This window comes from Malus sylvestris, chromosome 12, assembly GCF_916048215.2.
Source record: "Malus sylvestris chromosome 12, drMalSylv7.2, whole genome shotgun sequence".
Taxonomy (NCBI): domain Eukaryota; kingdom Viridiplantae; phylum Streptophyta; class Magnoliopsida; order Rosales; family Rosaceae; genus Malus; species Malus sylvestris.
The window spans coordinates 21826906-21851346 of NC_062271.1; the positions used below are offsets into that span (position 1 = coordinate 21826906).

The following is a 24441-nucleotide window of genomic DNA, read 5'->3' on the forward strand; positions in this document are numbered from 1 at the left end:
GTAATGGGGTTTTGTTTTCGAGTTGAGAAAGCCACTTGATGTGAATGAAAACGTACGTGAATGAAAGCCACTTGATGTGAATGAAAACGTACGTGAATGATACATCTCAACTAAAACACTCATATACTTGCAGAGATTACCAGTTAATTAAGTTAGCATTTCCTCGTAGACAAAGTGAAAATTAAGCAAAAGATGCTAACCCATCAAAACTAATCCGACGTCTTTGTATACTGACATAATAAAAATATATATGATATATTGTTCTGTTTCATGGGAGTTGTAACATATACATAGATCATTTTGCTTCCTAATATCATCGACCCTGGATGGGGAAAGAAAAAAGTTGCACCAAACCGATGAGAATATGTTTTGGAAGACGCAAATCATATTGTTAATTGTAGGAATTGGTGGTGGAGGCTAAAAAAAGGGAATAGATTTGGATCTGAAAATTTCAAGCTACAAATATGCTTAGGAATTCTTAATAGACAGTAATCACAGGTTTAAGGTTAACTCCTCCCAAGTATGTGTCCATCTGATAGGCAATAATAAAGAATCCCACTCCTAGAAGTTGGGGACAAATTATCCGGTTTTCAAAGTTTGAGGCACGTACTACACATTCAATTCATTTTGAAAAAAAAGTTGTGGTTATTGTAGGTCTATTTGATTGAACGATCTAGGGTTTAGAGAGAGAGAGGGGTTGGGCAATATTGAGAGAGAAGAGAGGTTGATTTCATTGTGAGGTGTGTTTGATTCACCCCATTGTGCCTTTATTTATAGTAGTAAGATAGGTAAAAACCTTTCCCTTTAGGATTACAACATTTAATAGGTAGTCTAATTCTACTAGGAATATAAGATACATTTCCAGATTCCCTAGGATTTACACAATCACATTTCTATTCTAAATATAACTGCAACACTCCCTCTTGAGTGTGTAAATACTCAACAAACCATCACATCAGATCTTCAGCAGATAAGGTAGAATAGTTGATGAAGTCATCGGCACAACAGATAATCGCGAGTCTCAAATTTAAGAGAAGTATGCATTTGTAGTAAAACTCACAAAACCTCGTTATGGTAAAACCTAAGGCATGGGGAAAACCCATAGACTAAGGAGAAAAGTGAGAAGTATGCATAATGTCTAAAACGAACGTCAAACTGGATGAAGCTAGTAAGCTAGGATGGGTGCCTCATTAAAACCTCGTTAGGTAGCAAAAACCCAGTGGGAAAAAATGCTCCTAATTGTAGGAAAAAGAGTACATTAAGATCATGTGAGTATGCTTCTAGATACTCCCCCTGAGTTAGACATAACTTCTAAATAAGAGAACTACAAGCGATTCAACTCAGATAATTTACGCATACCGATTCCTTGGACGAGCTTCTGAAATGTAGACTTGGGCAATGACTTAGTAAAGAGATCGGCCATGTTGTCCTGGGAACAGTTTTGCTTGACTTCAATATTCTGATTCTGCTGCTGCTGGTGTGAGTAAAAGAACTTCGGCGCTATGTGCTTGGTGTTGTCTCCCTTGATGTATCCCTTCTTCAGCTGCTCGATACATGCTGCATTGTCTTCAAAGATCGTCGTAGGAAGGTCAACGACTAATATCAGACCACTAGTGCTTCGAATATGTTCTATAACTTCTCTCAGCCAAAAGCACTCACGCGATGCTTCATGTAGGGCGAGAATCTCAGCATGGTTAGACGAAGTCGCAACTAGCGTTTGCTTGGTAGACCTCCAAGATATATCGGTGTCTTCAACGGTAAAGACATAACCCGTTTGAGAACATGCTCTATGTGGATCAGATAGATATTTAGAATCTGCATAACCAACAAGGCGAGAATCAATCCGAGAGCTATAGAGGGCGGCAACATTTAGAGATTCGTGGGTATAGAACAAACCCAAATTCGTAGTACCTTTAAGGTAGCAGAAAATGTCTTTAACACCATTCCAGTGTCTGCGTGTAAGCGCATTACTGTATCTAGCCAATAGATTTACAGCGAATGAGATGTCAGGTCTAGTGCACTGAGTCAAGTATAATAAAGCCCCATTGAGCCAAGTATAATAAAGCCCCAATTGCACTTAGGTAAGGAACTTCAGGTTCCAAAATCTCTTCCTCATCCTCCTTTGGATGGAAGGGATCTCGTTTAGCATCTAGAGTTCGAACGACCATGGGTGTACTCAAAGGCTTCACTTTATCCTCATTAAAACGTTGCAACACCTTTTAGGTGTAGTTCGATTGATGTATTAGGATTCCATGCTTGATGTCCAGGCCAAGACAATATCGAATTTTCCCAAGATCCTTTATCTCAAATTCCGATTTCAACCTAATTGAAAGAGTGTTTCGTGGTTTAGAACTATTTGAACCAGTCAATGGAAGTCCTTCTGGAACTTTCATATAAATTTTTATATCTAGATCCCATAGAGATACGCGGTTACCACGTCCATAAGCTGTATATTCAGTTTTTCAGAAACTACCAAATTGATTAGGCAATGGAATGTTATAACGTCCATTACGGGGGAATACGTCTCCTCATAATCAATCCCTGGGTGTTGAGAGAAGCCTTGCGCTACGTGGCGTGCTTTGTATCGCACTATTTCATTCTTCTCATTACGTTTCCTCACGAAAACCCACTTGTAGCCAACGGGCTTCACACCTGGTGGTGTAGGAACAATAGGTCCAAATACCTTACATTTCACGAGCAAATCTAGTTCGATCTGGATTGCTTGTTTCCAGTTTGACCAATCGGTTTTACGTCGACATTCATCGACGGAATGTGGTTCAATGTCATCGCTGAACATGATGTTAGTAGCTACTGAGTATTGATGATCATCTCATACCTATTCCAAAGCTCATCCAATACTGTGTAGTGGACCGAAATCTCACGATTCTTGAAAAGCCAACATGTTTCATTTGAAGCATCACCGTAATCTAGAATAACCTCATGCGTTAGAACGGATGAATGAGCGATGGTCGGATTCAAACTAGGATCACTAGTTGGTGCCATTTTCTTCTTACAGGGTTGTGAATCCTTTGAACCAAGGGGTTTGCCATGCTTCAGGGTCGGAGTAGATGATTAGCTAGCCGCCAATGTACCTTGCCGCGTGGAGGGTGCGGCCTCCCCATCTTCGAGGATGGTCCAGCCTTCCTAGACGGGTTGTTGACATACATGGGGTACATTTATCCTTGCAGGTGTGTTTGCAGCGGGTATGTGTGATTTTGTCAACTTTGCTAGATCATTAAAAGCATCCAGCATGCTTTGAAGATCTATAATTTGACGCACCTCAGTTTTAGACTGGGCAGTGCGGAGATCTAAATGGGACATAGTGGGAGCAAACCACGATAATTCGTGGCATTCCACGGGAACGTTAGCATGCTTATCTCCCCCTAATGATGGGAATACTGTCTCATCAAAGTGACAATCCTCAAAATGTGCAGTAAAGAGATCTCCTGTCAAGGGTTCTAAGTAATGAACAATTGATGGCGAATCATAACCGACATACATTCCCATTTTTTCTCTGAAGACCCATTTTGGTACGTAGCGGTGGCGCTATTGGCAGATAAATGGCGCACCCAAACACCCGTAAATGTGAGACATCAGGTTAGTATCCAGTGACCAACTATAACGGTGAATGTGATTGAGTAGCGGTGGGCCTCAGGTGGACCAACATAGCTGCGTGCAATATTGCATAGCCCTAGGCAGATACCGGCAGTTTGGTTCTCATAACCAAAGTCCGAGCTATCAATTGAAGGTGCTTTATGAAAGCTTCTGCCAGGCCGTTTTGGGTGTGAACATGGGGCATAAGATGTTCCACATTAATTCTTACTGACATGCAATAATCGTCAAAAGTCTGTGACGTAAACTCTCCAACGTTATCCAGTCGAATCGACTTGATCGGATAATCAGGTGGTGAGCCTTTAGCTTAATGATTTGAGCTAGGAGTTTAGCAAACGCGGCGTTATGTGTGGACAACAAGCAAACATGTGACCATCTTGTCGATGCATCAACCAACACCATAAAATATTTAAATGGTCCGCAAGTTGGTTGGATTGGTCCAAAAATGTCCCCTTGAATCCTTTGAAGAAATTTAAGGGATCATGAATAATCTTTGTATATGAGGGTTGAGTATTCAACTTCCCTAAAGAACATGATTTGCATGGTGAGGGTCCAACATAGGGATGTAACTTATGCCCGTGTGAAGATTTGAGGATACGGCGCATCATGTCACGTCCAGGATGTCCCAAACAATCATGCCAAAGCAACAAAGTGTCTGGGAACTCAGGCATAGGGCCGGCCACACTATGGGCTTCTATGCCGCGAATGGTTGTGATGTACAACCCATTCGGCAAGCGTTCCAACTTCTTGTAAATATGGTTTTGGCCATATTCATACGAAGTGAGACAAAGAAATTCAGAACCATGATCTTCAGTGGTTTCAAGATGATATTTATTATCTCGAATATCTCTAAAACTCAGCAACGTTCTTCCGAAACGTGAAGAATAGAATGCCTCCTTAATGGTCAAGATTGTACCATTAGATAACATGATACGTGTTTTTTCGTATCCTTCAATCAGGTTGGATGGACCTGAGAGAGTTGTCAAATGAGCTTTCTTGGGTATTAAGTTAGTAAAATAATGTCGTTCACTCAAGATGGTATGTGTGGTTGCACTATCTGCCAGACAACTAACTTCCCCACTAGACATACCTAGAAATAAATTGATTGAATTGGTCACATGTATAAATATAAGTCCATTAATTCAATTAAGCAATTCAAGAAAATAATATCCATTCAAATAACAATCCATAATTCAAAACAAACCAAAACCATACAAATTATTCCAAATACATAGAAAAAGTGTTCAAAATTAAACCATAAACCTAGCAAAAAAGGGGGAGGTAGGGCCAGCCACTCCTAGTGTGTTCAGCCACTAGGGGTAGACACCCTAAAAACATGTCTAATTTATTCATCCATAGGTGATGACGCTTACTGGAAATCCGATATCTCTATTGATGTAGTTACATCTTTCGGATGATCCACATGTACAAAGTTAGACTCATGACAAGAATGATATTTGGCAATAGCCTCAGGGGAAGTTTGGCATACGCGTGACTAATGATCCATTGATCCACAACGATAACACATGTCCAGTTCAGTAGAAGTAGCCTGAACGAGAGCTTTGCCCTTGTTCTTGAAGTTTGGGACCTTAGGGGTGAGTGGTGGACGCTGCTGGGTCATATTTCTTCCCTTAGGTACGACAATCTTTTAACCTTGGGCCCATGGTTGGGCTTACCGCCCATTGCCATGACCACGACGGTTCTTTCGTTGTTCATGACTATTAGAATAGGTTGCAAGCTCTTCAGGCGCAGCGTTCGAGCCAGTAGGTCGAGCTTGATGATTCTTCATCAAAAGTTGGTTCTGCTTTTCAGTGAGAAGTAAAGCAGAGATCAAATCCGAAAACTTAGTGAATTTCTATGCCCTATATTGTTGCTGCAGAACAATATTGGTGGCATGGAAAGTCGAATAGGTATTCTTCAAGAGATCTGATTCGGTTAGTTCCACTTTGCAGAATTTCAACAGAGAACGGATTCTACAAACTTCAGAGTTGTATTCATTTATGGACTTAAAGTCCTGGAAGCGAAGATGCTGCCAGTCGTGTCTTGCTTCAGGCAAGTATATGTCTTTCTGGTGATCGAAACGGTCGACCATAGCAAGCCAGAGGGTGCGTGGGTCCACTTCAGTGAGATACTCAGTTTGCAGTGCATCATGAATGTGTCTTCGGATGAAGATCATTACAGTAGCCTACTAAGCTTCGTCAACAAGTTTGTCGGCGGTAGGTGCCTTGATGGTGGCTCTAATACCCTTTATAGTGAGATGGAGCTTCATGTCTTGAACCCACTTCAGATAGTTTCTTATAGAGACTTCTAGAGCGGAGAAATCGAGCTTGTTCAAGCTCAACATGGCCCTAAAACGGAGGAAGAAAATGTGATTAGTCATATGGTAAGCTACATACATGTTCTATAGACATATATTGTAGAACATAATGTTCTATAGACATGTAGTGGTTTAATTTATGCATGAAAACTACGGGTTTCATGTGGTATGTTTTGAATGAAAACTTAGGGTTTCAAAGGCACTAAATTTGAAACTACAGGTTCCATTTAGTTTGATGAACAATTAGTTCACAATGAGAGGTTCTTGTAAGAAACGCAGAATGCAATATACTAATTTGGATATAGTGGATTTGAGGTTCTTCGGGAACTCAAGTGTGAGAGCTTTGTTACTACGAAAGTATGTGACGGTTTAAAGTACAAAAATAAATTATTGAATCGTTAATGTCCAAAAGTGATCTTCAAGTCAATAATTTTGGATTCATTATCAGATTAATGGACTGTAGGTCATTTTTAATTAATTCAATAAATCGGGCCATACCGAGTCGATTGTAAAAGCTAAATAATATTATTGGATTGAAAATATAGCCCCAAAATAATTTGGGCTTGGTGCCATGACCAAAAAGCTCGGGTGGCTGCAGGCCACGGGTCCAGAGACGAGACAGGCCCAAGGGCCTACGGGGTGGCACAGGTAGGTCCAGCGAAAGCTGACCTGCAAGTTTGGGTTACGAGAGAAAAGACCTAGCCTTGTAGGCTAGAGCATGTTGTGGGAAACACCCAGCCAACTGGGCTGGATTTGAATGAAGGTTGCAGGCTTGGGTTTGTTGCATGGCTATGGGCCACGGTGCAAGGGTGAAGGGCTGCAGGCCCATCCATTTGGACCCCAGGCCGAGGCCTGGTATCAGTATGCATAATAGTGGTGCGGTGGGTGTGCCGCACCATGCCCAATTTCCCTTCTTTTTTTTTTTTTCAAATCCCTTAGGGTTTAGGAAACCCATATTTGCTTCTAATTTAATTTTGTACTTTGACTCACAAATTCCACATAACAATTTAATTGTGCGATGCATGAAACAAATATATTGACAAATATATGAGCATATACAATATATATATCGAAAGGAAAATATAAACATAGAAGGGGTTCATGCATCATGGGGAATATTTTCATGCTTTGTGGACGTTTCAAATATCTTCTTTTATTTTAAGCGTACCTGATTAGCAGAAAACGAATAAGTCTTTGAATTTGGTGGATGATAGCCTCCTCCAACGATGCTTTAATTCCTCAACTTCTGGTAAGAGCATACTGATAACGTGTTGTAGGCCTATTTGATTGAACGATCTAGGGTTTAGAGAGAGAGAGGGGTTCGGCAATATTGAGAGAGAAGAGAGATTGATTTAATTGTGAGGTATGTTTGATTCACCACATTGTGCCTTTATTTATAGTAGTAGGATAGGTAAAAACCTTTTCCTTTAGGATTACAACATTTAATAGGTAATCTACTCCTACTAGGTATATAAGATACATTCATAGATTCCCTAGGATTTACACAATCACATTCCTATTCTAAATATGACTGCAACAGTGGTTTAATTATAAAACTAATTAGCAATATAAAGAGACCAATTGGCAATATAGAGAGTAGCCCAACTACTTATAAACACATATAAGGTCCCTTATTTTACTGATTGCAACAGTGGTTCAATTATAAAACTAATTAGCAATATAAGAAGACCAATTGGCAATATAGAGAGTAGCCCAACTACTTATAAACACATATAAGGTCCCTTATTTTCCTGATATGAGATTTATACTCTCAACTGAAGCTTGGGTTACTGTGGAATTTTTCAAGTAGATGGGCCGAGGGCTCACTCCAACAACACCGATACTGTCCTCACTTAATCACCTGCACAATCCTCAAGTGTAAGGTTTTATCACAAAATGTCTCGGTGTTAGTTAGAGTAGGGTAATTCTATTTAAAGTACTCTTTCTCCTTCCCTTTATCCGATGTGGGACACTTGGTTTCAACAGTTACAAATTAATAGGAAAAACCCTAACTAGCCATTTAGGTGTCCAAAAGTTAAAAAGGTATTAGAGTTGAGCACTAGTACAGACTCAAGAAGAGGACGGGTAGTCCATCCATCCCTTGCGGAAGAAGTTCTTATCTGTTAAAAGCATGGAGGAAAAAATCGATAATATCGGCGAAATATCGCCGATATTATCATTTTTTTGAAGTTCCGAAATTTTTTTAACTATCCAACCTATTTTCGTCAAAATATCGCGATATTATCAATAATATCGCGATATTTTCGAAATTATCAACAATATCGCGATATTTTATTAAAAAAATACTTAAATATGTTGAGAAAACTCAACACATAGTTAACTTGATCATGGCCCAAAGGCCAAACAAGTTTTGGTTATCTCACCAGGGGAGTGTGAGTTTTATAGGAAAAATTCATTGCTCACTTCCTTGCATGGGCGATGTGGGACTCGCCCAATGGGGGAAAAAATCAAAATTTCGGCCGAAATTTTACACCCACTTTAAACGGCCATAACTTTGTCAAAACTCAACGAAATCAAGCAAGACAAAAACGAAAGTTGTAGCCCTCGAAGATACGAAGAGAATGGTACCTCACACTATGTCTGAATCGTAGTGTTTTGGCCGGCAAATGCCTCGAAAGTCACTGAGGTCGCTGAGGTCGTCGGAAACTGGGTAAGATTCAAATGAGTATAACTTTTTCAATACGCAACGAAATTGAGTGAAACAAAAAGAAAAGTTGTAGCCCTCGAAGAGGCGAAGATAATGGTACCTCACACGATGTCTGAATCGTAGTGGTTTGGCCGGAAAATTCCTCGAAAGTCACTGAGGTCGCTGAGGTCGTCGGAAATTGGGTAAGATTCAAATGAGTATAACTTTTTCAATACGCAACTAAATTGAGTGAAACAAAAAGGAAAGTTGTAGCCCTCGAAGAGACGAAGAGAATGGTACCTCACACGACGTCTGACTCGTTGTGGTTTGGCCGGAAATTGCCTCGAAATCTACTGAGGTCGCCGGAAACTTGGTAAGATTCAAATGAGTATAACTTTTTCAATACGCAACGAAATTGAGTGAAACAAAAAGGAAAGTTGTAGCCCTCGAAGAGACGAAGAGATTGATACCTTGCACGTCAGCCAAAATTCAATTGACACACTCCTAGCTTCCAAAATTCAATACTTTTACTTTATATCAAGTTGAAAAAACATAATCGGCATCCAAATTAAAGTTTAATCTTATTCAATGTATTGATTTTCAATCGTTAATTGATATACTATAATTTGGAACTTCAACGCCTAGACGCATGCTTATGTGTAAGAAATTTAAATTGTCAAATTCGGCACATTATTCTTCATCATTTTATTCACTTCCCTTTTTTTTTTTTTAATATCCTAAATAAAACCTCCAAATATTGTACTAATTAATTATATATAAATGATTATGGTGTGTTTAAACTTCTTTCATTAATTACTACATATTTTCTACACTCACAATGTTTGTCAGCTCGCTATATAATCAACTTAAATCAGTTAAATCCATCATGCAATGCATTTCCTTCCAATTTTTTGTGATAAACTAATAGATAATTGACTAAATAAACATCCTACAAAGTTTCATTAAAAATTTCCAAGTTTTTCTTACAATTTCCGTGGTTTCCATGTAATTTTTATCGATATCGATATTATCCCGATATTTCCATCGATATTTCCGTGTTTTCGGACTACCGATATTTCCGATATTACCGATATTTTCTTCTTTGGTTAAAAGCAGTTCAGACTAGTTATTGCCTATACTCTATAGGTTGGGATTCTTCACTAAAATAAAATATCCAAGATTGTTATGGAGTCATTCCAATTCTTAAAATATCCTATGTGTTTAATTACGAATACGTATAGAATTGAAAACGAAAAAGTTTCACATTGAAATCTGTAATCAAATCTTTGAAAAATCAAGAATAAGATCAACTAGTTTCAATCTTTTTCCCCTTTCCCAATTCAAGACTTCATCCATTCCAAACAATTATAAAAATGTCACCACTATAACTTAAGTGCTTATAACTTTAAAGATAGAATATTTATCCCTACACTTGCGGAAGAAGTTCGTGATTCCTAGAAGGTATTAAGAAAGAAATTAAAAGGGTGTTCTTAGAGTCTTGGTATTTTCAATAATACTAGAGTCATGAACTTTATTTCAATATTTGGTTACCTACTAACGTACCATGCAATACTCTTATTTCTAAATTATGAATAAATGATATCTGGATTGGAAAAAATGAGAACGTTCCTAGTGCATCTTATTTGATTTAATGCCAAATGATACTATATGACATAAAACATGCTGATCACGAGCATTAGGTTACCACCTAGTTAAAGTTCAACTTCTACGCACTACTCATTTCTGAACACAAGAATCTTCGCCGTAAACATTTACGGCTTCTATGAAAACTTAAAAATTTTAAGGTCATTGTAACCACAAAATAAACCGAGGAGCCCTTTTGTTACCTACGAGAAACAATAGCAAGTACAATACCAGCTTATATTTTATAACAAAAGTAAACAAATGTGTGACTGCTCAGCCACAGGCTCCCAAATTAATACGCTCTAATCACATAAGCATATACCATTTTTCCTCCATCTACAAACCAAATGGAAAACAGACTAGTTTCTCTTCTCATTCTCACAGTTTCAATGCTATGCTGTACAGGACGAAACTTAGCCACAGTAAATCGCTGCCAGGACTGCGGCCACACTCCGGTGCCCTACCCGCTAAGCACATCACCAGACTGCGGAAACCAGCACTACAAAGTCCGATGCCATGCAGGGTCACTGTGGTTTGACGCCCTCAACAGCTCATCATATTTAATCACATCAATTAACCCACTAACCCGGCGTCTAATTATCCGGCCGCCGGGGTTAGCCAACAACGTTACGTGCATGTCGGCCGACTTTAAATCCCAAGGCCTAATACTTGACGACAACCTCCCTTTCAACATCACCAGCAGCAACACAGTGATAGGCATGAACTGTTCCTATGAAATGCTTACTCTCTCGAAAAACTGCTCATCAAATAGCTTATGCCATGACTACATTAAGCACAACGCAATGGCTGCCTCCGCTTGCGGGTGCTTCCAGATTTGTTGTTTATTCAAGACTGGTGGGTCTACCAATGCCTACAAAATTGGGGTTATGAAGGAAAGGTGTTCGGCTTATGAGAGTTTTGTCAATTTGGACTCTTTTTCTGGGCCTTTGAACAGTTGGCCTGAGTCTGGGGTGGAGATGATGTGGGAATCGCCGCGGGAGCCGGAGTGCAAGGTTTCAGTTGATTGTCGGGGTTTGTCTAACTCGGAGTGTTTGGTAGATCGGAGTGGACAAAGAAGGTGCTTGTGCAAGACTGGTTTTCAATGGGACCCCATCAATGCAATATGTCAAAGTATGTGTCTCTTTTCCCTTCGTTTTGCTTTAGTTATTGTACTAGCTAGTTCCCTCATGGGAAAATCCCAAGTTTCTCCCCAAGTCACGATGACCTACCTCGTCCCATCTACGAATGTTTGAGATCTTCATCATCGTCAAGTCAGTTTATAACTCCGTTTTCAGGTTTAATTAAACAATGTATAAGGAAATTAACTTATTAATTAGATGAAAACTAAGTTTGGAATACAGCTGGCTAACATGTATTGGATCCTCCACATGCGCTGGTTTTAATAAGAGTGCCTACAGAATATATTGACTGTATTCTTTTATATAGATTTGAATCAAGACAAGTACTGTAGCACTGTGATCGTTAGATCTTTAGCATTCCAAAGTAGATTTTATTTTTCTTTTTTGTTCATATCCTATTTGGCTCATCTGCAAAATGTTTAATTAATATGTTATATGCTGATCAAAGCACATTAAGAGGAATTATTGAAGGTAATTATATTTTATAATATTCAGGTGATTTTTAAAATGAGTTTTGATGTTTCAATATTTTCTCATTACACATGATATTATCAAATCATATTAATTTTCTTTTACTATTTGACTTTCTCAATGATGTGGCTATCATGAGGATCGGTTTTAGGGTCGAAGTGGGTGCCACGTTTGCATTACATGTACCAATTCACATAATTTTGGTCATATTAGTGCAATTGTGGCTCCTATGCACCTCAGATACCGAAGGCAAACTAACAGATTCCGGCATAGTTTGTTATTGAAGTGATTATGAAAAAAGTTGGTATCAAAAAAAGCTTTTGTGTTTGGTAAACATTCAGCTTCAGTTTTAGCTTTTTTTTCACAGTTTTGGGTGAAAAAAAACCAAAAACAAGAAGCTGCAAAACCCAGCTTTGAAAAACCGGTTTTTTTCACATTTGTTTTACATAAAAGTTTACTAAACACTATAATACTGCTTTTTTTTTTTTCAAAAGCATTTTTACAAAAAAGTTTACCAAACACTCTACAGCTTTATTTCACATCCGCTTATTCTCACAACACATCAGAAATAATTTTTTTTTCAAAGCACAGCAATACCAAACCAGCCCGTTATATTGATATAATTTCAAATGTGTAACGAAAAAATTTTGAAATTCTGTGACTCATTTTGAAAATCTCCATAAACATAAATGGTGTAAATAACTAAGCAAATTAATTATTATGAAATTTTATATTTTCATTAACAGAAGAAAGTCAAAGGTTGTAACCTTGTAATCTATGATACTGTGATATACAACTTAGACTTAAAAGAGACCAGCACAAAATTCAGCTGCCCTGTTAGAATTTATTCTCATAATTTACTTGACCAAACCCTCATAAAATAATTTCCCAGTAAAATCATCAGCAATGGAGTTGGAAGAAATATCCAGATGAAAAAAACTTGACTACTTATATTTAATTATTTAAGGAGTCAATATTCCTATTTGCATACAAATTATAATTTAACAAGTCTGCATGAACCTTTGTTTTTTTTTGTTCTAATGAGATATTTAGTTATAAATATAAGTACCTGCCATCTTCCATTAGCAACTCATAAGCTAACAGTCCTGTGTTTTTGTGTAGACCTCAAATGTCCGAATTGGAGGCCCTGCAAACTGAGAATGAAACTAGCTTCACCAGGACGCTCAACCATGGAGGCAATCTATCTCTTACGAAGATTGATGGAAAGATATAGAGATGGGAAAAAGGATTTACACATGGTCTTTATAGATTTGGAGAAAGCGTACGATAGGGTTCCAAGAGACATTCTTTGGAGGATTTTAGAGAAGAAAGGAGTACGAGTAGCATATATCCAAGCTATAAAGGATATGTATGAAGGAGCAAAGACTGCCGTAAGAACTCATGAAGGACAAACCGAAAGCTTTCCCATAACTGTAGGATTACATCAAGGCTCATCCTTAAGTCCTTACCTTTTTGCGTTGGTAATGGATGAGTTAACAGGACATATTCAAGATGATATTCCTTGGTGTATGCTTTTCGCAGACGATATAGTGTTGATAGATGAAACTCAGGAAGGAGTAAATGCAAAGCTTAACCTTTGGAGAGAAGTGTTGGAATCTAAAGGTCTTCGCTTAAGCCGATCAAAGACAGAATATATGGAGTGCAAGTTCAGTGCAAATGGAGGCCAAAACGAGTTAGGGGTGAGGATCGGTGATCAAGAAATACCAAAGAGCGATCGTTTTCGTTACCTAGGATCTATCTTGCAAAAGAACGGAGAATTAGATGGAGATCTCAACCATAGAATACAAGCTGGATGGATGAAGTGGAAGAGTGCATCTGGCGTGTTGTGTGACCGCCGTATGCCACTGAAGCTTAAGGGAAAATTTTATAGGATGGCAATAAGGCCGGCGATGCTGTATGGCACAGAATGTTGGGCAGTGAAGCATCAACACGTACACAAAATGGGTGTAGCAGAGATGAGGATGCTTCGTTGGATGTGTGGGCACACGAGAAAGGATAAGATTAGGAATGAGGATATCCGGGGTAAAGTAGGAGTAGCCGAAATTGAAGGAAAGATGAGAGAAAATCGGTTACGGTGGTTTGGACATGTGCAAAGAAGGCCTACCGACGCTCCGATTAGAAGATACGACTATGGGTCAGAGGTTCAGGGCCGAAGGGGTAGAGGAAGACCTAGGAAAACTTTGGAAGAGACTCTAAGAAAAGACTTAGAGTACTTGGATCTAACGAAGGACATGACACAGGACCGAACACAATGGCGTTCTAAGATTCATATAGCCGATCCCACTCAGTGACTTGGATTTTCCAAGTCTCCAACCGAGAAGTTTTCCTCACTCAGGAAATTAAGGGAACACTACCTCAACCTACATGCTCCACTCACAAAGCTCCAACAAAAGAAAATTCAAAGAACTTAGCGAAGAAGGCTTTGGTGTATTTAACTCAATACGTTGAAATGAAGGAAAGCTTATTTATTGATATCCCCGATAAGCTACAAATATGTACATATACATGAGTCAAAATAAACAAACAAGAGGGAGCCTTCACAAAGGTTGCTTAGGAGAAGTCTCAGCAGTCGGTAGAGCCCCAGAAAGAGAAGGCACCGGAGAGGGATCATTCGGAGCCTCAGTACTGGACAGAACCCTAGAAGGAGGAGGCATCAGAGGTTGATCATTTGGAGCTTCATTACGCGGTACAGCCCCAGAAGACGAAGGCAATAAATGCCTTTGGAACAAACCCACAAATCTCTGATGATCAAGTAAAACCTGACCATCAGTTTCCTTCAGCTGGTCCAGCTTCCTCTTCATGTTTGTAGCATAGTCATGTGCGAGACGGTGCAACTGTTTATTCTCATGCTTGAGCCCTCTAATCTCCTGTTTGAGACTCATCACTTCGGCCGCCAATGATTCAACTTGGCGGGTTCGAGCAAATAGGCGTTGGGCCATATTAGACACAGAACCTGCACACTGAACACTGAGAGCCAGCGAATCCTTAACAGCTAACTCATCAGACCGTTTGGAAAGTAGTCTGTTATCTTTGGGAGTGAGAAGGCTCCTGGCCACCACCGCAGCGGTCATATCATTCTTCATAACGGAATCCCCAACGGTAAGAGGACCAGTAGGGGAGACGAAGGATGGGCGCCATATGTTGTCTGGAGAAGGCGGGGCTGCCTCTTCAACAAGGTTTAAGTCAAAACGACGGTCGGAGGGGCCAGACATTTTCAAAGGTGTTGAAGAGAGAAGAGGTCGGACAAATCAAGATCTTAGAAGTGCAAGAATGGAGCTTCTACTGGTGGAGATTCAAGTGTGCTTTGGAACTTAATGCCAGCCCTATAAAAAGCTGCACTCGACGGAGCTTCAGACATCGAAGAGGCGCCTGCTCAGAAATCGAAGAGGCGTTTGCTTTCTCAAAAGCTGGGCTGCTTAGAGACCACGAGGGTTGATCTCATAAATCGAAGAGATGTTTGCTTTCTCAAAAGTTGGGCTGCTCAAAGACCACGAAAGCCGATCTCAGAAATCGAAGAGGCGTTCGCTTCCTCAAAAGCTGGGCTCCTCAGAGACCACGAGGGCCGATCTCAGAAATCGAAGAGGCACCTACTTTTCCAACCTTGTCAGCACCTGTCACACGCACACTCAGCGTTGCGGAAATTATGGGTATTCTGTCGAAGACTTCTGGGGAAGTAGAAAACACATGAATCTTACTGCCTAATCACCCACTTCCTACACGCAACAATAGCTCATGGGTACCACAGATAACTTTGCCAAAGTCCTCTGCCAAAGTTGAGCACGTGAAGCTTGCAGCTCCCACTACATCGCTCTGACCAAGAAAGGTAAAAGAATAGCAAAGAAACAGCACTAACAAAGTTTAGACCCATAAATTTTGAAGGTCTAGCTACCATATTATTACCCACAAGGGTAAAGGAACAATACCACTGCTGGATAATTGGAAAGTCCCTGTGTGTCAACCTTTGTGCCTCGTGGCAAGGTAGACTAGCAAACATGCCCAACCTTTACTCACATTCGAGAAAACACTCCCAATAAAATTGCTTGCTCCAAAATCGAAGAGGCACCGTCCTCCGAATCTCGAGAGCCAGACTCCCAACATGATTACTTTCTCAAAAATCGAAGAGACACTGCTCCCCGAATCTCGAGAGCCAGACCCCCAGCATGATGCTTTCTCAAAAATCGAAGAGGCATCGTTCTTCGAATCAATCGAAGAGGCGCTCGCTTTCTCAAAAGCTGGGCTGCTCAGAGACCACGAGGGCCGATCTCAGAAATTGAAGAGGCACCTACTTTTCTAGGCTTGTGAGCACCTGTCACAAGCACACTCAGCTTTGCGGAAATTATGGGCATTCTGTCGAAGACTTCTGGTGAAGTAGAAAACATATGAATCTTACTGTTCAATCACCCACTTCCCACACGCAACAATAGCTCATGGGTACCACAGATAACTTTGCCAAAGTCTTTTCCAAAGTTGAGCATGTGAAGCTTGTAGCTCCCACTACATCGCTCTGACCAAGAAAGGTAAAAGAATAGCAAAAAAAACTGCACTAACAAAGTTTAGACACATAAATTTTGAAGGTCTAGCTAACATATTATTACCCACAAGGGTAAAGGAACAGTACCACTGTTGGATAATTGAAGTCCCTGTGTGTCAACCTTCGTGCTTCGTGGCAAGGTAGACTAGCAAACATGCCCAACCTTTACTCACATCCGAGAAAACACTCCCAACAAGATTGCTTACTCCAAAATCGAAGAGGCACCGTCCTCCGAATCTCGAGAGCCAGACTCCCAACATGATTACTTTCTCAAAAATCGAAGAGACATTGCTCCCCGAATCTCGAGCGCCAGACCCCCAGCATGATTGCTTTCTCAAAAATCGAAGAAGCATCGTTCTCCGAATCTCGAGAGCCAGATACCACATACCACATACCACTTTTTCAAAGTGCTCTGACAGAGTTAAAACATGTGAAGCTGGCAGCTCCCACTACCGTGCTATGACCAAGCAGGGTAAAGGAATAGCATTACTACTTTTTGTTAGGGAGACTCCTATATATGTCGACCTCCATCCCCAACGGACAGGCAGACTTGCAAAAATGCTCAACCCTTCCTCATATATGAGAGGGCACTCCCAACGAAGCCTTTCGAAATATTCAGCTTTCTTTCCCCCCGATAATACCTCTGCAAACAAGCTATACTAGAGCAAGAATATCTCATATCATCAGGGTTAAAAGCAAGAGTATCCCATATCATGCTTTTTCCCTGTCTTTTCCTTTGGCCTCGTTTTTACCTGCAAGACAAGGAGAAAGAGAGCAATCAGTCAGCACTTGAAATCAAGTTACCAGCCAGGAACTGACTGCCTGGAACCCCTTACCTGATTACTTACCTGGCATTGTTCTCGAGTACTCATCTTCAACATCTTATGCGTCCAGGGAAGATACCGCATCTGCTCGAGGGACAGATAGGGCAAGTGCGAAGGATACAAGGAAGCATGTGGAGACAAGCGTAACAGCACACATGCCGATACATCCATTACTCTGTCAAAAGCAAAAGTATCCCATATCAGCATGGTCGAACGTACTCTAGATTTGATGGACTTGTTTTGACCCTCAAATTCTTCAGTCGGCCTTATACTCTGGAGGAAACCAGAAAACCCTCCAGCTCAGTTCAAGAATTAGACTGTGGAAAGTTACTTCTTCAAAAGCAAAAGTATTCCATATCATCTCTTCTCATTTTTCTTCTCTTTATCCTTCATGCTGCTGCAAGATGGGGAGAAGGTGAACAATCAGCCGGAGCTCTGATTGCTTACCTTGTCTGTCACCTCTTTCAGCAGATCCCCTAGCTCGGCGACTTGGGGGACTCCTACTACATGGTTTGTATCGCGCTTGACCAAGCCTGAAACTACAAGTAAGCTTCAAGTGAAATTGATACATTACCTTGTGCATCTTCACCAGTTAAAGATACCACCCCTGGATGGAGGAAGAGTACTTCCAGAGAAGCTGCCACATCTACCTATGCGACAGATAAGGCAAGTCAAGATGATACCACACTCCGATACTTAGAAGTTTCGTGATTACGAGATCGTTCTCCCACAATATTTCCTAATGTCATTTGTACTCTAATGTCATTTGTACTAAATCATTCACTTGTACTCACTAAAGGAGAGCTTGAACATATGTACTTGTGTAAACCCTTCACAATTAATGAGAACTCTTCTATTCCGCGGACGTAGCCAATCTGGGTGAACCACGTACATCTTGTGTTTGCTTTCCTATCTCTATCCATTTATATACTTATCCACACTAATGATCGGAGCAATCTAGTGAAGATCACAAAAAGCGACTGTTTTCGCTACCTAGGATCTATCTCGCAAGAGAACGGAGAATTAGATGGAGATCTCAACCATAGAATACGAGCTGGATGGATGAAGTGTAAGAGTGCATCCGGCGTGTTGTGTGACCGTCGTAGGCCACTGAAGCTCAAGGGAAAATTTTATAGGACGGCAATAAGGCCAGCGATGTTGTATGGCACAGAATGTTGGGCGGTGAAACATCAACACGTACACAAAATGGGTGTAGCGGAGATGAGGATGCTTCGTGGGATGTGTGGGCACACGAGAAAGGATAAGATTGAGAATGAGGATATCCGAGGTAAAGTAGGAGTAGCCGAAATTGAAGGAAAGATGAGAAAAAATCGGTTCTGGTGATTTGGACATGTGCAAAGAAGGCCGACTGACGCTCCGGTTCGAAGATGTGACTACGGGACAGAGGTTCAGGACCGAAGGGGTAGAGGAAGACTTAGGAAAACTTTGGAAGAAACTCTAAGAAAAGGCTTAGAGTACTTGAATCTAACGGAGGATATGACACAAAACCGAGCGCAATGGCGTTCTAGGATTCATATAGCCGACCCCACTTAGTGGGAAAAGGCTTTGTTGTTGTTGTTGTCGTTGTTTGTCATTGAATAACTGGTAGTGATCTTTTCCATATTTTCTTCATAGGCTTGATCATTGCTGCCGTTGCAATGCTACTTGGTGCCTCACTTGCATTCATAGTCTACAAGCGACGCGAAAAGAAAATTGCCAGAGCAGCACATTTTAGCTTGACCAAGTCCCGGGAAGACATGTTAAATGCAAACAATAATACCGGAAAATCAGCCAAGCTCTTCACAGGCAAAGAAATCACGAGAGCAACCAAAAATTTTTCCAAAGATTATGTTCTTGGTGCCGGTGGCTTTGGTGAGGTCTTCAAAGGTGTTCTAGATGATGGAACTATCACTGCAGTAAAGAGAGCCCAGCCCGGGAACACAAAAGGCATGGATCAAATTCTCAACGAAGTTCGAATTCTATGTCAAGTGAGCCATAGAAGCCTAGTCAGATTGATGGGCTGTTGCCTTGAGCTTGAACAGCCACTTTTAATCTACGAGTACATTCCAAATGGTACCCTTTTCGAACATCTCTATGGAAATTACAACACTGCTAATAGGGTCTCACTCACTTGGCGTATGAGGCTTACTATTGCTCATCAAACAGCTGAAGGACTTGCCTATCTCCACGATTCAGTCACGCCACGGATTTACCACCGCGACATAAAATCAAGCAACATTTTACTCGACAAAATGCTTAACTCTAAAGTTGCTGATTTTGGACTGTCAAGACTGGCCGTGGCCGAATCAAGTCACATTACAACATGTGCTCAGGGGTCCTTTGGATACCTAGACCCGGAGTACTACCTGAACTTTCAACTGACAGATAAGAGCGATGTTTATAGCTATGGAGTGGTGCTGTTGGAGCTCTTGACTTCTAAGAAAGCTATTGATTTTAACAGAGAAGAAGAAGATGTGAACTTGGTGGTTTATGTCAAGAACACTTTAAAAGAAGAGAGGCTAATGGATGCCGTAGATCCTAGGCTTAAAGAAGGGGCTGGCATCGTAGAGCTGGAGACTATGAAGGAATTCGCGTCTCTAGCCTTGGCGTGCTTGGATGAGCGAAGGCAGAACAGACCCTCCATGAAGGAAGTTGCTGATGAGATTCAGTACATCATTGGCATTGTTACAAATGAGGATTCAGCAACTTATTAGAACTTTCAATGGTAAGATAGTTTGGCAATTCCTTTTCAAATTTAAGGTCATCAGCAAGCTTTGGTTACGTACAATCACCTTGACGCACTTTAAAATAGCAGAACCAAGATTTTTAGTAAAATTTTCTTCTTAGTACTTTTTGGTCGGAATTAGTAAAATCGGTTGCATGCAATTGTAACATAGGCAATACCTAACAAAAATTAAAATTAACTGAAAGAGTTAATTAGTTCCTCATAACAGAAGTAACCAGAGTTGCAGAAAGAAGAAGAAGAAGAAGAAGAAGGAAGCAGCACATATAATATTGAAAGATTAGAGAGAAAATTAGAGAGAAGATGCGAGATGTAGTATTGATAGAATGATGACTTCTTACAAACATTAAGCTGCAATCAGCCTTTTATATCTCTCTAGTAGCCTAACCACCTTTCTTGCGGTGTAAGCTACTAATAACCATCCTAAGAGGTGATTTGGGAGTGGGGTGCTTAAAAAAAAAACACCCATGAAAAAAAGCTGCGAGGGTTTTAGGTGTTTGGTAAATTGAAAAAAAAAAGGCTTATTTTGGAAGCTGCTGTGAGAAAAAGCTGAAATCAAAGGAAAAAGCTGAAGCTGCTATTTGTAGCTTTGGAAAACTGGTTTTTTTTCAAAGCACACAGAGCTACAGTGCTCCTTTAATGAAAAAACTCACTATCAGACTGCTTTTTTTTTATTCCAAAAGCACTTTTACAAAAAAGTTTACCAAACACTCTGCTGATTTATTTCACAGCCGCTTATTCTCACAGCAGCTTTTTTTTCCAAGCACAACAATACCAAACCAGCCCTAACTAACTTTCAACAGTAATATTGATGACATGGCAGATTATGTGGCATTTTCTTGAGTCAATATCAGTCAACATCCCCCCTCAATCTCAACTAGGGTAACCGAGTTTGAGATTGAAACAATGTCGAGTGAACGTTGGATTGTGTAAGCCTTTCGTAAGAACATTAGTTGTATGTTCATCAGTAGGTAGATACTCAACCAACAGATCACCATTATGCACCCTTTCTCGAATAAAATGATACACCGGATTAGCACTAAGTGCTATTGCAGACATATTGTCACAAAATATGGTTTGTTGAATAGGCAATGCAACCCCCAAATCTTTCAAAATCAACCGAATGCATGCCACATCTGTTGCAGTATGTGCAAGTGCCTTGTATTCTGCCTCTGTAGAACTTCAAGAATTGCTGATTGCTTTTTTTATTGCCAAGAGATTAGATTCCCACCAAGATATACCACGTATCCAGTCACAGACCTTCTTGTGTTCAAATTGGTAGCCCAATCAGCATCAGAAAATGTTGTCACATGAATATCAGTATCAGCTGAATATGTAATTCCACATTCAACAGTGCCTTGAAGATATCTAATAATCCTTTTCACAGAGGTGAGATGTACATCTGTTGGAGTAGTCATAAATTGACACACTGAATTCACAGCATAAGCTATATCCGAGCGTGTAAAGGTGAGGTATTGCAGTGAACCAACCAAACTTTTGTACAATGTAGAATCCTGCAATGGTTTTCCCTCATTCAATAGCATTTGATTATGTGGCTTGCATGGAGTATTTGCAGGTTTGCAAGACTCCATTCCAGCTTTATGAATAAGATCTTTAACATACTTTGATTGATTCACAATTATGTCTTCATGCTCCTTGTAATGAATCTGGAGTCCCAAGAAATAGGTAAGTCTTCCCAAATCTTTCAAGTCAAATACACCTGCCAAATCTTCAATGAATGTTGAACTTTCTTAGCATTTGATCCTGTCAAAATGATGTCATCCACATATAGTTAAAGAACCACCACATCCTTGTCATCACTTTTCACAAATAAACTTATGTCAGATGAAGATTCAACAAATCCCCAAGCTGGTAAATAGCTTGTGAACTTTGAATTCCATGCCCGAGGTGCTTGTTTCAACCCATACAACGATTTAATCAACTTGCAGACATAATTAGGTTTAGTTTGATCAACAAACCCTTGAGGTTGTTTCATAAACACCTCTTCTTGTAAGTCACCATGAAGAAATGCATTTTTGATATCTAACTGCCTCAATTCCCATTTATGTATAGCTGCTAATGAGAAAATGAGTCTCACAGTAGTGTGTCGTACCACTAGACTAAAGGTTTCTGAGTAGTCAATGCCTTGCTCTTGAGAAAAACCTTGAGCCACAAGTCTAGCTTTATACTTGGATACACTTCCATTAGGATTTTTCTTAACTTTATAGACCCACTTACTTCAAATAATTGTTCTGTTATGTGGAGAAGGAACCAACTGCCATGTTCCTTGAGCTTTAAGTGCATTAAACTCTTCTTGCATTGCACTTTGCCACTGTGGGATTGTAGAAGCTTTTCTGAATGTTGATGGTTCCTCCAAATCTTTTATTGCATCAATGAAAGAAAAACCCGTAGTAAATTCACACTCATCATCTATCTGTAGTGTTTGTAATTCTAGAAATGAACCAATGTACCCTGTGTAAAACCTTTTTGGAACTGCACCTGACTTTAACCTTGTGACCATATTGTGAATTGATTCTTCATTAGTTTCAACCAAATGAGAAGAGTGTGGTAGTATTACCTGTAATTGTGAAGGACTGTGGACATGCAACAATGATATTGTATTTTGAGTTGATGTTGAGAGAGTATGAGAGTTATGGGTATGAGCATTGAGATCATGTGAATCTTGAATGGATGAACTTAGAACCTGCAAGCTATCCCTTGATCATTCTTCATCAATTTTTGGATTTGCATATGGCTCTCAATGTGTTGGAGATGTTGTTGTAGTTGTATCAAATGCAAAACATGGCAATTGAACAATGATTAGAGGCATTTTTGTACTATGTACCTTGTTTGACTTCCCAAAAGATAATTGCAGTCCCTTTTTGAATGGAAATGTAGTCGCATTATGAATTACATGTCTTGACAACACCAGTTTATTGCTACTTATATCAGAGCATACTACCCATTTATATCCAACAGCAAAACCAAGAAAAACACATTGCTTGGATCTTGGTTGCAATTTATTTTGAGTATATGGCCTTAAGAATGTATAAATTGCATATCCAAATATCTTCAATGTATGCAACACAAGTTATTGTTTAAACAGTAACTGATATGGAGACTTCATCCTGAAAACCTTACATGGCATTCTATTAATCAGAAATGCAGCATGATTGCAAGCATAATTCCAAAACTGTAATGGGACGTCAGCCTCAGTTAAAAGTGTAATTGCAGTCTCTACTAGATGCCTATGTTTCCTCCCAGCAAGACCATTTTGCTGAGTATAAGGACATGGTATAGAATGTGTAGTTCCTTTAGTTGCCAAAAAAGATTGAAACTTGTTACTCATATATTCAGAACCACCATCTATTTGTAAGCACTTAATTACAGAATTGAACTGAGTTGTGACAAATGCAGAAAACTTGACAGATGCTTGGAAAATATCTTATTTATTGATAATAGGGAAGATCCATACAAATCTTGAGAACTTATCCATAAAACTTACATAGTACCTAAACCCTTCTAGAGACTTGATTGGAGTAGGCCCCCAAATATCAGAATGTACTTTTGCAAATATAGAGCTAGCCTTAGTTTCTTTTACAAGAAAGGGTTGTCTACACATTTTCCCATAAAGACATGAAAAACAAACAGAAGATGAGGAATCCTCACTAATAGACTGTCCAACATTTCTGAGCATAACAACAAGTACTTCTTCAGATGGGTGTCCGAGCCCCTTATGCCAAACTGAAGCCTTTACAACTTTCCCAAGTAGTGCAACTGCTTTATTTGAACGAGCAACCAATCTTCTTGAAAACACATTCACAGGGATCTCATATAGCTCTCTTCTACTCTTGCCTTGGTACAATATCATTCATGTTGCCTTGTCCTGTATAAAAAATACAATCTCATCACATATGAACCAACAATGATTATCTTCACACAATTTCTTGACAGATAAGAGATTAATAGTAATTGTTGAAACATGTAAGATATTCTTGAGAAATAATTAATGTTGTGGAGTTGAAAGTGTTGCAGAACCAATATGATTAACAGTTAAACCTTCCCCATTACCAATAGTAATTTTCTCATCACCATTGTACTGCACAGGTTGATTTAGATTCCTAAGATTAGGTGTCATATGGTGTAATGCACCAGTGTCTAGCACCTATGTATTAGCAACAGAGAAATGTTGAGCATTCTGACCAAAGTCTGCTGCAGTCATGTGAGATGGAGCTTGAGCAGAAAATGCAATGAGAGAAGGAGGTGGAGGTGCACCCTGATAAGAATAATTGTTTCTACACCTGCACTCTAAAGCATTATGCCCCCTTTTCCCACAAATTTGGCATATAGTAACTTGGTATCCATTTGAACCATTATCACTCCTATTTAAGCAATTTGGAGTAGTATGCCCCATTCGAGAAAATATTTGACACTCAACTGCTACACCAGATTTGAAATTAGTATTTTCATTCCAAGAATTTCCATTCGAGAA

At 39.8% G+C, this 24441-nt stretch overlaps 2 protein-coding genes and 1 long non-coding RNA gene across 4 annotated transcripts; 2 read left to right on the forward strand and 1 right to left on the reverse strand.

Annotated features, from left to right (window-relative positions):
• Positions 1-8176: 8176 nt before the first annotated feature.
• LOC126594195 (uncharacterized) lies at positions 8177-9686 on the reverse strand. Of its 2 annotated transcripts, XR_007613163.1 has the most exons (3): positions 9047-9686; positions 8877-8945; positions 8578-8596 (listed from the first exon to the last, which is right to left on the reverse strand). It is a non-coding gene; the product is annotated as an uncharacterized LOC126594195 (long non-coding RNA). The 2 variants fall into 2 exon arrangements; XR_007613162.1 differs by lacking the exons at positions 8877-8945; positions 9047-9686 and adding an exon at positions 8698-8775 and having other exon boundaries at positions 8177-8596.
• Positions 9687-10567: 881 nt separating this feature from the next.
• LOC126592247 (wall-associated receptor kinase-like 20) lies at positions 10568-11473 on the forward strand. The gene has a single exon (XM_050257969.1). The coding sequence runs from the start codon at positions 10568-10570 to the stop codon at positions 11471-11473; it is 906 nt and encodes a 301-aa protein (XP_050113926.1).
• A 7333-nt stretch (positions 11474-18806) lies between these two features.
• LOC126594186 (wall-associated receptor kinase-like 20) lies at positions 18807-20740 on the forward strand. The gene has a single exon (XM_050260406.1). It carries the CDS (start codon positions 18865-18867, stop codon positions 19918-19920), a length of 1056 nt encoding a protein of 351 aa, XP_050116363.1. The 5' UTR covers positions 18807-18864; the 3' UTR covers positions 19921-20740.
• Positions 20741-24441: the final 3701 nt, after the last annotated feature.